This window comes from Lepisma saccharinum, chromosome 6 (genome assembly GCF_977018435.1).
Source record: "Lepisma saccharinum chromosome 6, izLepSacc3.1, whole genome shotgun sequence".
NCBI lineage: Eukaryota > Metazoa > Arthropoda > Insecta > Zygentoma > Lepismatidae > Lepisma > Lepisma saccharinum.
In genome coordinates, this window is record NC_139234.1 from 83,895,008 (window position 1) to 83,916,100 (window position 21,093).

General features: G+C 37.8%; 1 protein-coding gene across 3 annotated transcripts in view; it reads right to left on the minus strand.

Annotated features, from left to right (window-relative positions):
- The window catches only part of LOC145989483 (uncharacterized), a 544,790-nt gene that overhangs the window by 56,064 nt on the left and 467,633 nt on the right, over positions 1-21,093 (minus strand). For all 3 annotated transcript variants that reach the window (XM_083124829.1, XM_083124831.1, XM_083124830.1), the window contains one exon: positions 12,934-12,995. In XM_083124829.1, coding sequence (XP_082980955.1) covers positions 12,934-12,995 — 62 coding nt within the window. The remainder of the gene's footprint in view (positions 1-12,933; positions 12,996-21,093) is intronic.

The following is a 21,093-nucleotide window of genomic DNA, read 5'->3' on the forward strand; positions in this document are numbered from 1 at the left end:
GATTTATTATTATCTTTGATTTCGCTTGATTTGCTTGGTTCGATCAGTCTGTCATTAGAAATAAACAAAGGATAGATAGATCACAACTGATTTCCTTCATGTGGTAGTTGGATCGGCTTCATTGGGGTACGCCAATGTTATTATTCTACTTGTTCATTAATATCAGCAGAGCGGGGGAGGAAGTTTTCACGAAATATCTTGCAAATCGACAATACTATTGATATTGTAGATCGATATTTCTATGTTTTGAGTGATTTTATCAGGTTATCGAATGCTGAATTACATATTACACAATAACATCGCTCTTCTCGTGATTGGCTGGATAATTCCCGAAATATTTGAAATTTGTAAAGAAATTCGTGTTAAAAAATCATGAAATATAACTCTGTCATAGCCTAACTTTGAGTAAAAGGTGCTCAAAACTTGGGTTGCCCATATAAAAGTTGTTCGCTTTATATCCGACCATTTTTGATGGGTACTCGCCTTAAGAGATACCGCGCCGCCACCACCGATCATGTTCTATTGGACCCCCAGCATTGTGGACTATCGCCCGGCATCGCAGTTTCCATTGCAGCAAGCTCCGGCGCAGGACAGGCATGGAAATTCTGTCCCACTCCTCCCTGCAAGCTTTCCATAGACCATCCAGGGTGCGCGGGCGGCGATGTTGAGACGTCGTTTCAACAGTCCAAATGCGCAAAAATCCATTGGAATGGTATCTGGGCTTTTCACAGGAATGTCTTCAAACGGAATGACACGAATTCCTAATTCCTCTGCCATTTCCTGATAAAAACGTAGTGATGTTCTGGCGGTAATACTCGAAGCCTTGTGCATATGGATCATCACCTGGTTCGCGTCCATTCCATACAATTGTGGGATGGCTCTCCGATAGATAGGTGTCAGAATGGAGTCTTGGAAGTATCTGGCATTCACCTTCACGTTTTGTCCACCTTGCGTATCATCAACTTACCCTCATATCCGAATCCCGTCACAACCATAAAGCCACGAGGGAAACTTTCCCTCCACTGACGAACAAAGTTGCTGCGCCCCTTGCCGTCAATGTCACGGTATGTGATCGCCCGAATGTGACCACCAGCAGTGAGATGGACATATGATTCATCCATTGTGAGAACTTCCTTCCATATGGAACCCGCCAGGTACTTTTCATACAGTTTCCTGCAGTTCGTCTTACGTTCGGCAATGTGACATGGTAGAAGGTGGTGTACACGCGCCTTCCGCACACACTTCAACCTGAGGCGCTTGCGAATTGTTTCGTTCACAGTTGACGGTTGTGAGGTGAAATCTGTGGGCCATATCACGTTGAGTCGGGGGATTTTCTTGGCACGCCAATCGACGGGTCCCCCTTCGCAGTACGGGTGACACTTTGACCTACGGGTGACACTTTGTTTGCAGTCCTTCTCCTGGTGGTTTTCGTGGGTGAATGTTTCGCAAGGAGAGCCTGTTGTGTGTAACGGGCCACAAAAGCTTTCGCAGTAGTCACCCCGAGTGTTAACCCATTCTCCCGACACTGTTTCACAATGCGTACGTATGAAAACTTAGCATGGAAAAGGGCCATTACGTAACCCTCCTAATACCGGTTGATTTTCGGCGCCATTTGATAACATTCACTACCAACACTCACGCACCTACAAGGACAGGCACAACACTGCTCCCGCTAGCAGACCCATAGTTCCAGCATGATACGCCAGGTGGCAGCACCGAATCGACAATGGTCGGATATAAAGCGAACAACCTGATGTATTAAGCATCATTATGTACGCAAAAACGGGTGCGAGTATTTCACAGGGGTGGTATAACACTTCTGAACGCGAGACTGAAGTGCACAGCCATAGAGCGAGACCACGAGCCGCCACTGCTACTACGTACACCTTCAAATCACCAAGCATGTTCAAACTGTTACAAAGATTGTGGCCACGTATTTAACAATTTTTTTACGCCAAATGCATAAAATACATTTTTCGTTTATGTGCATTAATGAACGCAGCACATTATATAATACCAGATGCTCAGAAAAACTGTCTGTTTTATTTTGTTGTTACCAACTCAGTGCATGCGCAGTGTGTGTGAGTTGTTGAGAACGAACGTGTAACGAACTTGTACGTATCGTATTTGACTTTTGTATTTAATGAGATCATTTCATACAATACATTGTAATATGCATACGTCGAGTAATTAAAGTCTAAGAGATCTTCTATACATGTTTGATTGTACAAGAGAAGAAATTGCATAAACGAAACCACCCACCCAGGAACTTGGAGCAGTGTTGCCACTTGAAGGGAAAGTTCCCTTTTGCAGAGAAATTCGGACCAAAATTTTAGCCAAAAGGGAAAAAGGAATTTCGATGAAAAATACCACAATTTCACGTCAATTTTAAGGTCATCTGACTACATTGTTACGATTTATGTTAATTTCGAATTTCATATCTACTTTTTTTGTTATTTTATTTATTTATTTTGTTATTCCTACTTGTTTCTGCTCCTTTAAGTTTATTGTATGTTGCTTTTATGCATCTTTGGATAAATAGTAACGATGAGGATTAACGATTAAATGGATTCCTGACCAGGATTCAAACCTGGGACATCTGATTTATTCAAACTAACATGGACCAACGGAATACTTAACTACGTACTACCACTGCTTCCGCCACCAGCACTAATAATGCTGCTGCTACTACTACTACTAATTATTATTATTATTATTATTATTATTATTATTATTATATGATTTGCTTAGGTGAATCGAAAAATTAGTCCAAAAAGGGAAACTTTGCCCCTTGGAAAGGGAAATTGTGTCCTCACATTGTGGCAACACTGACTTGGAGCAGCAGGAAGAAAATTTCGTTGTGTTCCACCATTCCACCAGGTAATACACATTGAATATATATATATATATATATATATATATATATATATATATATATATATATATATATATATATATATAATCAACCGGCCCTTGTGGAGAAGTGGTTAGCACATCGCGCTACAACGCTAAGGGTTCCGGGTTCAAATTCCAGCCTGAGCATGGATGTTTGTGAGTGTCCATTCATCAATTTCATCATCGTCCTCGTCTTGTAATCACGGTGTCCCGGGTTCGATACCCGACGAAGGCACATAGTTGTTCAGATTCCACTTTAAACTGTAGGTCCAGTACCAGTTAGCCTTACTGAGCATAAAGTGGACTGAAAAACACCAACTCAATCAATATCATAATAGCTTCTTTCATCGCCATCTTTGCAAATTAGCCAAAAGTGGTACAAAAAGCGAAGTAAAATAAAGGAAATCAATCGAAACAAATAATAATAATAAATAAATTTTAAAAAAAACATTTCAGCCTTTGCTGGGTCGTGTGAGGTCTTTGCCACTAATATGAACTTGAAACAAAGTAGACGTAGGAAATTACGTCCACTTTAATTTCAAAGTCACCATTTGTTTACTCAAGTCAAACAATAGACCCCTATACAAAATCCAGAGATATCGAACACATTGGAAACAAAGTTGTTGAATTTGGTCACAATACCTCATTCAAATTCTTGGTAGAGATAAAATTAAAGTTTCGAGAAGTCTGATGACGTAGTGATAACGTCGTCGTCTCGTAATAAAGAGGTCCCGGATTCAATACCTGATGGAGGTCCAGTCCTGATTAGCCTTTCAATGGCTAAAGTGGAATGAAAACATAAACTCAGATTTTAGCAAGTAAATGTAAATGTGACTGATAATAACTGATTTACCACTAGCTCCAAATATTATTAACATAGGCGTATGCAGACTAATTTACTTGGAGGGGGTGGGGAGAGAGAGAGAGAGCAGGGCATTTGAAATAAAAATGATGTTTGTCCTTAACGCGGAAAATATTTTTATAATTTTAATGGTAATTTCTACATTTTTGTTAATTTTTAGAGGCTACTCAGGTACCCCTGGTATTCACAATACGTACGCATATACATACATTAATAATAATTTTTTAAGTATTTTTCTCACAGGTGCGGGTCCTGATGTAGGAATGGGTGTTTCCTTATTAGTGCCCTTTCATGAATTTGATCTAATCATTGTTCATCCTCATCGTTACGATGAGCTAAAATTAGCCGGATAGCATAGATAAAATTTTTAAAAAATCGAAAAAAATATTCCGTTACGTTTACGGGCGTAAAGTGATCTTTTTTGCACTTCTTGAGTAAAAGCTTTAAAGTGCAGAAAATATGAAGTATTAACCTATTTTAAATAAAATCCTTTGGAATTTCTCGACTGTTTGAAATTACGAAAAGTCAGGATATCATTTCCCAAAGTCGGGATCTGACCTTGGTAATCCACACCCCGACATTTTGAATTATTACTTTTTATACAGTACCCTTCGGCACGTAAAGATGTGAACCACGGGCCTCCCCCATGGCGCAGTGGTAGCGTCATTACCTTGTAATCGAGGGGTCCAGAGTTCGATACCCGGTGGAGGCACAAGTGGTTCGGATCCCACTTTAAACTGTAGGTTCAGTCCCGATTAGCCTTAATGTGCATAAAGTGGACTTAAAACACCAACTCAAACCAAACCAAAGATGTGAACCAGAGGTAACATGAAGGACAGTAAATTAAGTTGTTTGTGAATGAAATCTGTGCATTGCGAAGAAGGGCAAAAATCATCAAGAAAGTGATAGATGTTTATGGAAGAAAGCAAAGCGAATCCAATTTCTATCTAAATAGTAGATTCTAGTCTGAACCTGCATACAACGCCAAAATATTTTCAATTCAATTTGAATTTTATGATTTCTGAAGTAATTATAAAAATAGCAATAATAATAACAATGGCAATAATAATTTAATTGAATTGTTGTCTTCTAAGTCCACTATATGCACAGAAAGGCTAATCGGGACTGGACCTGCAGTTAAAAGTGTAATTTGAACCACTATACGCCAACACCGGGTATCGAACACGAGACCCGTTGATTACAAGGTGACAACGTTACCACTGCGTCATTTCGGAGGCCTCAGCAATAATAATGATAATAGCAATAGTAATTATTATTATTATTATTATAACATTTATTTAAGTGATGAGCTCGATTTGACAACCTATGTCAAAATAGGTGATACAATATTTATTACAAATTGAATATATAATTATAAAATAATAAAATGGATCATATAATCTTATACATCGTCATAAGTTCATATTGCAGCTTTTCACAAGTTCAGCTATTAAACTTCTGGCTTTTTTTTTTTAGATAAGTTAGAATTCAGATATTCCTAGGGGAATATCTGGGAATTTTATAAGATATATTATTTAAAAAGAATTCACTATCTATTTGGAAAGATTATACAAAATATTTCCTTTTCATTTTCCTTCTTTCTTCTAAGGTAGACATATTAAACTCTGACAACCATTCAGAATAATGCTGTTCATAGTAATTCTTTATAAACTTCGTGCATGATAAAAAGTTTTTGAACTGATTCAACTTTTTGAAGGTAATTCTTGGCTGCCAGAAACCAAAATTCATTAGCATATTCAAGAATAGGACGAACTATTGTTTTATGCAAGTATATTAAGTAATATAATTAAGCCTTGTTTCCATATTGAAACCAATAAGTTGCTGACCAAGGCAGTTTATTAAGGTAAAAACACTTAACACGTAACGTTTCGACCCTGTATCAGGGTCTTCCTCAGACGAAGAACTAAACTAAAATGATGAAATAAACTACACACAGAAAGATTACATACACATAGCAGGGTCACAAGCCACACAACAACAAATCAAGTTGACAGTCCTTATCTAGGAAGATTTCTACAAAGGAATTAAACATATCACCTCCTGACAGTTGTTGACTAATGGGTCTACTACACTGACAGGTGATTGGCAGGTCAAGATCAGCAAGAGTCTAAGAACCACCTGCTCACCACTCCCCCACCCCTCCTGCCTTTCTGGTTATGGGTGAATACCTCCTCCTCTGGTCTTCTTCTTTTCTCTTCTTTCTTCCTTCTTCATACTTCTTTTTTCTTCATTCCTTTTCTTCATCCTTTCAACTTTCTCTAACACACTCTTCCATTCCTTGTTTATCTTGAGCCCTCCATTCCAATTCATGATGTCTTCTCCTTTCTTTTCTATTTCTTTGGCCTCCTTCCATTTTCTCACTAGTTCTCTCTTCTCTTTTCCTATTCGCCTAGCCGAATCCCATTCAACTTCATGTCCTGTTTCTCTAGTGTGTTTGAATATGGCATTCCTGTCTCTCTTCAATCTCACATCATCCATGTGTTGCTTTAACCTGTCTTTAAGTCTCTTCTTCGTTTCCCCTATGTATACACTTTCACATCCTCTGCACTTCACCTCGTAGATAACCCCTTCCTCTTCCTCCTCTCTCTTTTCTTCATTCTTCTTGCTGGCTATACTTAAAATAGTGCGTCCTCCCTTCCTGTAAGTTCTTATACCCACTTTCCTCAGCACTTTGCATATCTTCTCTGTGGCATCGCCCATACTTCTTATACCAAACCATCTCTCTTTTTCTTTTTCTTCCTTCTCTTCCAGTCCTCTCTCTTTTATCTCTTTCCTTCTTCTGTTGATGTTGTGTCTGTCTTTCTTTTCATAGCCATTCTCTTCTAGTTGTTCCCACAGGCTATTAATCTTGGTTTCTTCTTCCCCTTTCTCTGTGCATATCTTCTTTATTCGGTCTTCCATATTCCTATGTGTATGTAATCTTTCTGTGTGTAGTTTATTTCATCATTTTAGTTTAGTTCTTCGTCTGAGGAAGACCCTGATACAGGGTCGAAACGTTACGTGTTAAGTGTTTTTACCTTAATAAACTGCCTTGGTCAGCAACTTATTGGTTTCAAGTATATTAAGGTATTTTCTTCTTGAAAAACTTTCCATGAGAAAAATATATAAGAAAGCATCTTCCTTGCTTATAATTATATAATATATTAGTCGAGTTTTGAATACCTAAGAAGCTTGTTAATATGATAAAAGTATGCACCAGTGAAACAGAAAGTAAAATTCGTGTGGGTATTAATGTGTCTGACAAATTTACAATTCATGATGGGTTAAAACAAGAAGATGCAATATCTCCATTGCTCTTTAATTTTGCCTTAGATTATGCTGTTAGGAAGGTAAAAGAAACTAAAGAAGGACTAAAATTAAATGGTATGACTCAGTTGTTAACATATTCAGATGATGTATACTTACTGGGGGATGATGTGAATACAATTAAGAATAATGCTAAAATATTTTTCAAACCAGCTAAAGAGATAGGTTTGGAAGTTAACAAAGAGAAAACTAAATATATGCTTACAGGCCGAAACCAAGTGTTAGGTAATAATCAAAATCTCTAATTATTTATGACAACTCGTTTGAACCGGTTTCCAAGTTCCAATACTTAGGAGTAATATTAACAAATGGAAATTATATTAAAGAGGAAATAAAAAGTAGGCTTAATTCCGGAAATGCATGTTACTTCTCTCTTCATAAACTTTTGTCTTCTCGTTTAATATCTAAGAAACTAAAAGTTAAAATATACTAAACAGTAATTTTGCCTGCAGTATTATATGGGTGTGAAATTTGGTCCCTTACATTGAACGAGGAACATAAATTGAGAGTATTTGAAAATAAGATCCTTAGAAAAATATTTGGACCTAAAAGGGATGAGGAGACAGGTGAGTGGAGATGGTTACATAATTTAGAACTACATAATTTGTATTCATGTTCAGATATTATTAGAATAATTAAATCAAGAAGACTTAGGTGGGCAGGCCATGTGGCACGAATGGGAGAGGAAAGAGGAGTTTACAGGATTCTTGTTGGGAAACCTGATGGTAAGAGACCTGTAGGAAGGCCAAGACGAAGATGGAGGGACAACGTTGAGATGGACCTAAACGAGATGGCCATGAACCTTCGGGTTTAAGAAAGCTAGAGAGTTAGTTAGTTAGTTAGCATCTTCCTTGCTCTTTTCCAAATTTCTGAAATGTGCTCATCAAATATGAGACAGGAGTCTATTAATATTCCTAAGTCGTTATGGCTCTCGCCTACTTGGATTTATTTTATAATAGTTAGTAACTATACATTGAACTTTCTTTACTACATCTTAAAACTTAACACTTTTTCAAGTTAATTTCCATTTGATTAATCTTACATCAATGTGTCATTCTATCAAGGTCAGAATGAAGTTGAACGACATCATTATTTGTTAAAATACTCTTAACAACTTTTATGTCATCTGCATATAGTAAATATGCGACAGATTTAAAAATAATGTAACATCATTGATAAAAAGAATGGAATTGGGCCAAGTGCCCTTGATGATGATGATATTAACAATAATAATAATAATAATAATAATAATAGCAATATTATTAATGATGATGATGATAATAATAATAATAATAATAATAATAATAATAATAATAATAATAATAATAATAATAATAAAGCTTCTATGACTGAAGGGCAAGATATGAAATTTTTCTCTGCCGCCCTTCTCCCCCTGAAGAAAAATCCTGTGGGCGCTTATATTGCCTCTAATGGGGTTGATTAAATGCATTACTTTCTAACCTTGACGATGGTTCGCTACTGTTTCGAGCGACGGTGGCCGATAACACAAGGATCTCCGGAAGTAGCAAGACCTCCTGCTGTTCCATTGTTGCTGCTACACGGTGAACGAAGAGGCCATTAAAGAAAGCGTATCGCGGGCGACCACACCCAAAACGAATCAGAGACCCCTTAATGAGTTTGGCGATAGAAAAAAGAACGCGAGGAAGAAGAAGAAAACGAAAGCAAGTTCCTTTCGACCTTGAGTCCGGCGTGCCACAGGTCAGCGGTCAATGGCGCCTTAATGGAGAGTGTGGCTGGCGCTTTCACTGCAGCCGAAATACCAGGAAATGCCATTAAGCACTTAGGATGTCGACCTCTTCGGCTTATGAGGTTTTGATATCAAAATATTTTGCAACACGGATAACTATTTTGCAATAGCCACAGCCACTTTGGCCCCTTGGCGGGTTGTGACGCAACAGGGCCCTTCTCCTCTTGTCCTTTTCACATGACAACGTATTCCGAAGCAGTGGGTTGTGTAACATAATATTTAGTGCGTACGCGGGACACTTCCATAAAACATGTCCCGTGGTGTTGGTCACCACAAAATTTATGCACTGATTCCCAAGTCGAGTCGAATGCAACGTCTACTATATTATTTCCATTCAGGAGTGCCCATACCCACCAAAGGGGTAGAACATTCGCCCTCCCCCCCCCCCTTATGCTGAGTTATTTACTCAAATTATTTTGGTCAGACAAAATTTGCAGAACAATATAATACAGACTATTTAAGCAATATATGTTTACTTTAGGTACTTCGGGCTCACTTTCATGTTTGCTAACATAAAACATACAAAACTGCTCAGGCTCACTGCTATTGTTAGTGTTAGTGTACTGAACTTTATTCCTAACAGTTTGCCTGCTTGACTAACCTTGTATTAATCCAAAGAGCACGTCTCACCCTCTTCTAAACCGATTATTAATGTATAAGATGTGGGATTTCATTTCAACTCCATCGCCGCGATCACCCTTAGGTAAGTAGAAAAACTGAACATAGCAACCATAACTAAAAATCAATAACAAGTCGATCCCCCCATTTTTGTGTGAAGATATATAGAATTGGTATAAAATTTTGTCCCTCTCCCCTACATGTCGCCTGCGTCATGAAACTCCCCTGGGGGCACCCCCTGTTTCCATTTGGCTTCCTTGAAGCATGGTTGTTAAATGTCCAGGAATTTTAAATAATTTCAATTCCGGTCCAGGACAAAAAATCAGCAAGCGTAAATGATTTCCGAACTGCAAAAAAACCTTCTTATCTTTAAAGTATTTTAGTTCCGTCCAGGAACCTTTCTTTTCGGACCATTTCAAATACAGTCCAGTAATCTTTTTTCCGGAAAATATTTAATTATGGTCCAAGTTCAGAATTGAAATGAAAAAAATACGTAAATTGGACCGAACTTGTTTAGGTAAGCGAAAATGTTCCGGTCCTGTTACGGAAACCAATAGAACCCATTACAATTTATGGGTTTCTGGACCTTCAACAACCCTGTCTTCAAGTAAACTTGACACGATGACATAGTGGTAACTTCGTCGCCTGGTAACCAAGGAGTCTCGGGTTAGATACTTGGTTGAATGATTGATTGATTTGCTTTATTTTACTTCGTTTTTTGTGCCACTTTTGGCTAATTTGCGAAGATGGGGATGAGTGATGACATGATGAAATTGATGAATGGACACTCACAAATATCCATGCCCAGGCCGGGATTCGAACCCGAAACCCCTGGCGTCGTAGCGCGATGTGCCAGCCATTCCACCACGAGAATCGGTTTCCACTTTAAACTGTATCTTAAACTTGCCTGTCATAACGTAGAGTCATGGCCGTAGGCAGGAAAAGATTTCGGGGGGGGGTTCACTCATAATTGTTCCCATGCGCATCGCAAGAAATTTGAATAATAGAAATAATAACAATAATAATTATTTATTAATAATAATTAAAATTTCATTATAAATAACTAATTGATACAAATGTATTATTATTATTATTATTATTGCTGTCCTTATATCCTTGAGGAGACTTTTCTACTATATCCATCAGAAGCGTGAATATGCAGCACAAATGTTTTTATTATTATTTTTACGCTTCATGCAGTGTGTACTGAGATGCACAGTTATTATATTTTGTTATTAAGTTTTAGGTACCTCAAGAAAAAGCTTTAAAAGTAAGAGAAATTTTAGTCATAAAGTTTATGTTGTTTGACCATTCACATAAAAATTAATTTTTGGATTTTTGAAAACTGTGGAACCAGTTATTCTTTGGATTAAATGGTAAAACATAACATGGTGCCTGTATTGTAACCTCAATTTTTCGATCGAACGTCATTTTTCTTTGGTTATTCTGTTCGAATACTAACTGGAAATTATTTTCGATATTAACAATAAAACTAACAAACGTTCTGCTATTTTGTAACTAGCAATAAACGATGTCAATTCGGGGCGAGGGGGTTCTATGGACCAGTTCGATCCCACTTTCCGACGCTCATATTGTTCCTATATTTAACAAACAACATTATATACAACCACTACACACTATACAAGTATGTCCTTTATAGGACCGCATATAGGTTAAATGTATGAACTATATCGACCGCTGGGTGAAGAGTAATGAATGTAATGCGCTACGAAGCTGGATATCCTAGGTTTGAACTCTTATAAAGGGGTTTTTAAACCCTTATCGAACAGGGAATTTAAAAGTTGGAACGGGAATTTTGGGACAATCACAAGGGAACTTTCAGTCTGATATAGGAACAGCACTGGAAAGAGGACAACAGAAGTGAAAATGAAGGGGTCGCGGGTGGGCTGCGATTCTGAGAATTAAACCCGTTTCGCTCAAATTGAAGAATTCAAAATGTTTGAAAATTCCAGCTCGATCATTTCAGAATTGTCTCGCTGTTGTATTTTTGTGAAACTGCAAATAATTTTTTGAAAATGTGTCAAATTTGGGTTTCTAAACTTCCATTAATCCAATATGCCAGAAGTTTCAGGGGGGCGTTTGAACCCTAAAAAAAACCCCTCTAAATACGGCCATGCGTAGAGTGGGTTTAAAACAGCAACTCAAGTGAAAAGTACGAAACGCTACTTACTGCAGATAGGGCCGTATTTGCATCCAGTTATTGGAGATCGAGTTCTTTCAATTTTATGATTAGTATAGTTAATACTCATCTAAAAGTGACGGTACTAGCGGGACAGGGGTTTATCCCGTCAACACCCTCATCCCATCGAAGGATAAAATCTGGATATACAAATGCTATTTCAGGTCAAAAAGATTCAATTTTTATCTTACTTAGGAATATGTTAAATGTGAGTCCTCAACTCACATTATTCACTAGCGCCGATATTGGTGTCAATTATAGCACGTTTGTGTGACCCGTCATTGCATGTGTGGATGACGTTTGCTTCCCCGATGGTGCAGTTGTAACGAATCTGCTATCTAATCTAAGGGTCCCGAATTCGACTAAAGAAAAAGAACTATGTACTGAGCAGGAAATAATGGAGAAAGGGTTAAAATTTTCGATCGGTTAAAGGAAAAAAGGTTGAGCAAAACAACTTTACGGTCGAACGCATGTGAAGAAAAGGACGTTGAGATAAATTTGTTGATGAACAAACGCAATGGATGCAATACTTGAGCTGAGAATATTTGGAGAAAAGGTCGTGAGTCAAACACTCAACTCATTTAGCATTCTTGGGTAGTCAACTTACAATCTCTATGGTTTAAGGTTCGAATCGTTGCCTGGGAATGATTCTTCCTTTGTGAATGTCCCATCATTAATTTTATCTATTGATTGATCCTCAGAAGAAAAATGCAACGTACAATAAGGAAATACAATGCAAATTTTTCATACTCAATGCACCTGGACACTACATTTTATGTCCGTTAGGAATCATAAGTTACACGAAGGAATCAATAAAAGAAATGGTAAATTACAAGAATGCTTCACAGTGAGGACGCAAGAGAAACACTGGACTGTTCGTTGAAGACTTACAAAATTCCCTCACTGAGAAGTCAATGTTCGCTATATAGCCATTATGCATATATGTAGTGATTCTATGCAATATATTTCGCTCGTCACTCCTTCTCCAAACACAAGAACACTCAGATGGGACAGGGCACTCATTATAGCCCCTTAAGAGGCAGGTAGCGACACCTGGAAGGGCTATAAACAAGGGTCTCTTCCATAATGAGGACCACGCCACTCAAATGGAGAGGCCAGGACCAACCGTGTGCCCAGAGGCAGAGGTTGAGAGCCTCGTTGACAAATATCAGGTTCCATCATTGGAGACGGAAGCCCACAGCCCTTTCGTATTCAATATTTATGAGCGCATATATTCCCTCATCTATCATCGTCGCTACTCACCTGCGTGATGATTATCCACAGTCCGAGAGCAGCTGTTTGCAGTAGCGAGATCATGCTTCTCCCTGTGAAGAAGAGAAGTGAAGGATAAATCACAACAATCATTAAATTTACCTCATACTTTAACCAAAAGCTAATTCTGGAAGTAATGAATAACTAAACTGAGAAGTTTGTTAAAATCGTTTCCACACTACAAACTTCAAAATATTATTTAGAAATTACTTGCTAAAGTTAAGTCCCAACAACAATACTTCGTTAAAATACTAATAAATGTAGATACGTATAGCTCTTGTCTGGTCTTACGGTGGGCGGCCCTCACGCTGCCAAGGGCTTAATTGAAAATACAGGTTAGTTAAATCACAGTTAAAATGTTAGGGCAGTTATAATCATCCTCTGCCACACAATCACAGTAATTTACACGACAATGTGAACGAGTGAAATTTACAGATATAAATTTGTATTACTATTTCGGTTTAAGTTACGTGAAAATAACTATATTGTTCTCGTAATTGCATATTACTATTATGAGAAAATTGCAGAGAGCTTGCTAAAACCTTCCTCAGGAATGTTGCTAAGGGATGGACCGGGGAGAGGTTCAGGGGGAGAATGACCCTTAAATACCTTCCATATGCCCTCCCAACAATTTTGGGTGTCTTGGAGGAAAATTTATTTTCAAATTATGCAAACCATTCAAATCATGGTTGTTGAAGTTCCAGGAATTTTAAATAAATTAAATTCCGGTCCAGGTGAGAAAATCAGCAAGCGTAAATACGTAAATACCGTAAAGAACCTTTTTATCTGTAAGGTATTTCAATTCGGTCCAGGAACTTTTTTCCGAATCAATTTAAATACGGTCCAGGAACCTTTTCTCGATGAAGCAACACGCAACTTGGACCGAATTTAAATTGTGCGAGAGAGAAAAAAGGTTCCGGTCCTGCAGTGGAACCCAATAAAACCCATTAGAATTTATGGGTTCCTGGACATTTAACAACCCTAATTCAAATTACTGGTTTAGATTGATTTGATTTGTTATATTTTATTTCGACTTTCGGCCACTTTTAGATAATCACAAATATCACTTGGTTAGAAAATGCATGCAGATCACAATCAGTTTCATTTTTTAGCTATTGTAGTACATGGAGGGTTTCCGAGTAGTATAAATAAACTACTGCTATACACCGTGTTCACAAATTATTGGACGATTTTATAATACCGTGCGTCCATTTCGATCTGCAGCCGAGAGATCGGGAGAAGCGTGGCGGGCGGCGCTGACGGAGAAGCCGACATTTGCGGCCTGTAATGCCCGCTTATTTTTATAGACATATGCAGACATTTATATAAATATTGCAAAACGATCACTAACCTGTGTTATAACACGCAAAAGTTCTTCTGTAATTCATCCAAATTCTGCTCTTATATACACAAATAAATACGCTATAGAAACGATGTTAAGAGCCACAGATAAAAAAGCATTTTAATCATGGTTTTGATCAGTAACGTCCTGCTTAAGTTTATATCCTTGAAAGAGTTTTGTGGCGATGGGAATCGTTTGGAGGTTTCGAGTGTGCAACACTGTATCAGGATTACACTGCAGACGAAACCGATAAAAGTGAATGGTTTTCGTGAGCTTCCTCGCAATCCGAAATATCCGAGCTCGAGTTTTTTGTTCCTTCGCGACTAGATGAAGACAGAGTTGTAAATATAGTGGCGAGCAATGTAAACCACGAGCGTGTTAATTTCGTACTGTGCGCAAGAGTGTTATTTTTGGTTACTTGCAGTTACTTGTTTGTGTTATTGTAGTGTGTATGTGTGACGTGTCAGTGAGACGATTGGAATGCCAGCCGCAAGATTCACGTTAGAACAAAGATTTTTTATGTATGACACGTACCTACGTGAAAACAAACTCGTGTAGAGACGTGTGTAGGTAATTTGTACAGAAATTCCCATGCGTTTCAACTCCACACAGAGATACGGTTAGACATCTTGTCCTTAAATTACGAGAAACTGTATCGTTAAATTTTAAAACACCTAAGCAAAAACGACGGATTCTAACCGAAGCAAAACTCGATGATATAGGTGCAGCGTTAGAACGTTCTCCAAACAAACCTCTACGCCGTGTTTCACAAGAGGTGGGCGTGTCAAAATCATCGGCACATACAGTCACTAAGCTACTAAAATTAAAACCATACTCTTATAACACAGGTTAGTGCTCGTTTTGCAATATTTATATAAATGTCTGCATATGTCCATAAAATTAAGCGGGCATTTCAGGCCGCAAATGTCGGCATCTCCGTCAGTGCCGCCCGCCACGCTTCTCCCGATCTCTCGGCTGCAGATCGAAATGGACGCACTGTACTAGTATATACTAGACTGACATAACATTACCATGATGTGAAAAAGGGATGTTTGAAGTTTTACACGACCTTAAATGCATTCGATGTGCTTCCAACGTGTGACACGGCAGATGAAAAGGCAGTGGTCCCATTCTCGCCAAACCCTCTCAAGCATGTCTTGTATGGCAGTGCTCGTGCACCTTTGCAATTCTGACAGTGTCTGTAGAAGTTGAGGAACGTAAGCATTGTCCTTGATGAAACGACACAGGAAGAAATCGCTGACTGTGAGGTGCGGTGACCAAGGAAACCGCCATCGGAGACGTCGCACACGACTTGCTTGAGAAGGTTTGGTGAGAATGGGAGTACTGCCTGGACATCTGCCCTGCCATACGTTGGGAGCACATCGAATGCATTTAAGGTCTGTTTCAAACTAAAAATATACCTCTTGCAAAATTATGGTAATACAGTATCATGTATTTCTCAATTATTTGTGAAAATATAGTCTTACAAAATCCATCAAAAATTTGTGGACACGGTGTATATTAAAAAATTAATATGACATAAATTACATATTATGTCATGAATATTATTATAAAATAGAAAACAGTAATCTTCATGACATAAACAGAAATACACATATCAAAAGTGGAACTTCATAATACTTAATATATTTTAACAGATAACAAGGTGGATCTACATCTAAAACACTCTTTTTGTATAAATATATATTTGGTTTTAGCTTTTCAGTTAAGCACCAGTTACATTTCTTTTACATTTCATATTTTTACAATCTCATAATTTTATAATGCAATATTTTATCTCATAATATAGTACTTTCTTAGTCGGATTCCTCAAAAGTGTAGACAAGGCATATGCCCCATTATATCCTGCTTCTTTTAGATCTCTTAAGAAATAATCACGCGTGGTTAAGACAACATTCAAATATAATATGAATAGGTTGTTCGAGAAGTGAAACATCCGCTGCGGCCCGTCTGCGGCGCATGCGCGCGAGCGAAAGACTGTCTTGCTTGAGTGAGCTCGGCCGTGCAACACACTACGTGCGCGTCTCCTACTATTTGGGACAAATAATCTATGTACGATATATCAGACAGTGTAATTATGGTTCTGAATACCATTATGTATTAGCATTTAGTGTTATAAATATTCGAAATCGATGTACCGTGTTTTTCATCTGGTAGAACCACGCCTAGGTAAAGCAGTTCTCTAAAGATACCAGAGTCGGTTATCTCCGCAACATAAGTGTTCCTTCAGTTGCTTCACACAGACAGTCTTTAGGGAGCTAGGGTGCAATTTAGCCGACATCTAAGAAGGCTTGTTAAAGAATTTCTTGAAAGATTAATATCTTGAATCTTAAACACTTAAATACATACAGTAACAAATGGTGCATAATACTTGTTATGCACAGATTATTACAATTGGCCATAGTTGCTAGTTCACCATGCATAATAATACATGTTATGAGATATAACAGTATATCATTTAAAATAACGATATATGTGTGTGTGTGTCCAAATTTACAACCCACCAAATGTATAAGTCTAGCTACGTCCCTCACAATCGATATTTTTAAGAAGTAAAAAAAAAACTAGATTCTAAATAGCATAATGCACATATGAAATTTCAATAGTAATCGAAACTTTTTTATTATTATTATTATTTTTTTATATACACAAAACCAGTGTCCGCTTTCAGAGAAGCACAGTCTATAGGGAGGAGGGGAGTGGGCACTAGAAACAAGTACTTCGTCTGTTATGTGGGAACTCAAGGCCCCGTGGAGGTGAGATGGTGACAACCAGTTCTCACACATCGGATGAAAGTAATCTCTCATGTGACAACAAGGTGTGGAAACGGTAGGTGACAGATTAGTCGCCATGGAGCAAGCTTTAATTCATCATAAATATTCATGTCTTATATCCTATATCCAGTGCTTCGTTTAAGAATGGTGTCTCGACTATTTTTCATTACAAGCCATTTAACTAGGTGTTAACTAAGCTCAATCTCGAACGAGAATTTGCAGAAATTTAGAACAAGAAATTCCTGATACAGTTCTCAATTCTATCATACGTAAAGAACAAAACACGTTCTTGGAAAATCGATTAGAGATGATGTTATCAGTATATATTGCAACTCCTTAATGTGAAACACATTAAGAATGCTGAAGTAGGATTCGGGATCTTTAATCTCAAGTGTTATACCATGAAGCAGTCATCAGTTCTAAGAGTAATCTTTGCGTTAACATTCAGAATATCAGTTGGCCCGTTACTATCCTCTACAGGGTAGCTCCTGTTATTTTATTAATCTATACAATGCTCTGTTCACACTCTCGACCTGAAAGGAAGTGCACGTGCAAGAAAAGCTCGAATGTTCGGACTCGTGGTGGCGTATGAACAATCTTTTATTGTCGGTGTTGTGAACCTTTTTTTAGCAAACATCTGCTGAAACGTATTTTTACGCAGCATTCGAAACAATTTCGCACCATACATCAAGCACTAGTCACTTGCTTATGCAACTAAACTTACATCGTATTTACTTACGACAACGACGATGAACAAAGAGGATTAAAGTTCAAATTGAAAAGAAAATTTGAAAATTAGGTATTCGGCAGAAAGGTGCAGAATAGAAAGAACCCAGATTTTCATAAGCTTGAGGAGAGCTAAAACACAACTAACAGAAGAATGTGTTTAAGCTACTTTCATTTTATGTAGACGTTATTCTAAGTAATGCGTATATTTAAAAACATATGTATACACTTAATAAATGTATTTGAAAGTTCCGTGACATTTATTAGCTTATTAATTATGTTCTGTGCGTTGGAACATGAATTTTAGGTTAGATTACTGTTGTGCCGAAGAGTTATATTTCGATGCAGAGAATTAAAATTATCGTTAAAAGCTTTTGTTGCTAGGATATGATTGTAAAACAAAGCTTCTGCTTTCTGTAGTAAATATTCAATTCTAGTCTGACGAACGTTGTTTAGAAAGCTGAGTCAATTGTATATATATCCACATAAACGCCTCCTCGAAAACGATAACGAGTGGTCCAAAATGTTTTATAATGGCTAAAATGCTAATACCAGTTCATATATTTTGACTGTTCATTTGGTTCGTTGAGCTTCATACGTGGAAGATATGTAGAATAAACGCTATTCCCTTTTCAAATATCTTCTCCCCAATGAAAAAAATATGCAAATAAAACAATGCATTGCCAAAATTTTAAAGTACACGTATATATTGCTTCCGTTGAGCTGTGTATAGCCTACTTCTTCACACACTCAAAATTTACTAATATGGTTGAATGATCAGTTGCCAGGAGAGAACACATTACATTTTTCTGAATATCCTTAAGAGTAACGCAGATATAAAAAATATAATATATTCACTAAATTCCAATTCGACTAGTGTTCGAATTTTGTGTTCAATTCAAAGTTAATGGAATTGATACAACCTATAACTATAACTGTCCGCGACTGTACAGGTACACTCACACGCATTTCTTATCACAGTTTCCATAAGTTTATAATTCCACCTTTTATATGTTTAAAATGGTTAAATCTAGAAAACCGGTGGACAGTCCATGTGGCCCGCATGAGAGGAAATAAAAGTTTACCAGATAATAGTATGGAAAACTTCTGGTTATAGACCTGCAGTTTAGTACGAATATATGAAGGTAAAAAAAAAGGTAAAGTGTTCCCCTGTGCATAGCACCACGCCATGAAGGCGTATAGGGGGTGTGGGGGTAACGCCCCACACTTTCTTGATCCGGTCGTGAGTGGGGATGATGTGATCAGCATCACGCCCCTGACCGCCTTTACCCCCCAGGGTTTCCCCCAGGTACCCATGTTATTCGACGCTGGGTGTGCGCCGGGGCCGCTTCCACCGTTAGAAAAGTACGAATATATGACATTAGTAATATATCCATTTGGTAAGGATTGGCAGGGACTTATGAAGAATTATGTTTCTGCGGCAATAAATATTCAACTTTATGAATGGCAGAGAATTAGCTAATTTGTTAATATAACACGTGTAGTTGATTTGAAATTTTGTGTTCTTTTGAGGTTCTATTGTTTTCTAAGTAAACGGAATTAAATGAATAAAAACGGATAAAAAAAACCAGCATCTGTATAAAATGGTACAGTTTTGGAATAGTTTAGGAACATTTCAGATGTTATTTTATTACACCTTAAATTAGGTATATTAAAGAACGTATTGACGACATCACCGTACAAGACTACAAAGGTTAGAAGACATCAAGTTGAGCAAATAATTATCTTAATAACGTTTTCTTCGTTGAGGGTTTTATTTCGATGCTAAAAATCCCTCCAAAATCGGCACTTTCAATATTTGTTGAATAGACACGACAAATTTACTGTAGAAAGAAAAATATTTCGTGTATTTCAAATTACTAAAATCGGTGCTTGTAGTTTGAGTACTTTCGAGGTTGTTACACGAAATATTAATCGATCTTTGATTTTCAATTAACTTTATTGCTGAACGAGAATGTTTTAGACATCACAATTTACTAGCTTAGCATACGAAATGCCGACAAGTCACGTGAGATTGGAGATGGCCAATACGCAAGGGTACTTTCCAGCACATAAAGGTTAGTACTCTTTTTCATCTACCAGCACGTACCGTAACTAATATAAGGCCATTATCATACTTCAAACTACCTTGCGTATCTTCACGAGCAAAATCTTGCAGTATTTTGCCTGAAGGCCAAAGATCTTGTTTGTTAATGTATCGGCGCAAGTTCCAACACTCGTCTGGCACACCTCTGCCCTCTGGTGGTTTGGAGCACATGCCGTAATTCAAGTATCTCTGGCCTAAAGGGAAGTGTAATATCCATTTAACGCCGTGTCTCCAGGAAATATAAAACTTGCAAGGTATATCATGCTACTGTTTAAACTTATGTTCAATCTTGCTTCAAACACACCTTAACTTTTTTACGTAGAAAGAAACAGCAGGTTATGGCAAAATGGCTATGCACATCGAAGTAAAGTAAAGTTGACACGACATTTAGACACGAAAAAGTCATTTTCTGAGAGTTGTCGTACGGATTAGTCGAGATTAACGGATAACAGTGGCTAGAAGCACATGACGAGAGTACTGATTTTCCTGCCAATAAGAGAGATAAGAACGCTTGCGTCAGTTTTAAGTGCACGCCTGACGCAACATAGTCAACTTTCTGAAGTGGCAAAACATAAGCTTTTAAGATTGTCTGTTCTTGGAAAATGTTGTCCCAGATCGTGCGAATTGACAGGAGTAGAATTCCACAATCGTGTGCAGAGACTTTGCTTTTTCAGAGAATCAGTTAAAATTCGTGTTCAATTGGATGAAAATTATATGTCAAGTGATTCAACCCGAAATCATACCATTTGGTTTCTCTTTCAAGACAAACTTCTACTCCACTAATGTTCATCGTACTGTCTGGCACACACAGTAGATGAAATAATAATAACCCGTAGCTTAACAGCCTGTGAAGGCCAGTGCCCACCTACCAACGGCCGGCCTCAGCCTCACTCATCCATCCGGGTGACGTGTGGTCAGCAAGACGAACCCCAGGTCGCTGTTGTATGTTTTCTATGACCGGGTTACGCTACTCATTGGTAGCTCTCCTATTTCCTCACCATGGTTGGTCCCATACACAAGCCGAAATCTCAGGAGAAAAGTTGTTATTGCGCCTTACCACGGTGCGGGACACACTGTGCAGAAATTTCAGCGAAAAATGCAGACTCGACCAGGAGTCAACCCAGATCTAGCATATCGTGCAATTGCTCTACCAAGATCCTTTATTTTCCTTACTTACAACT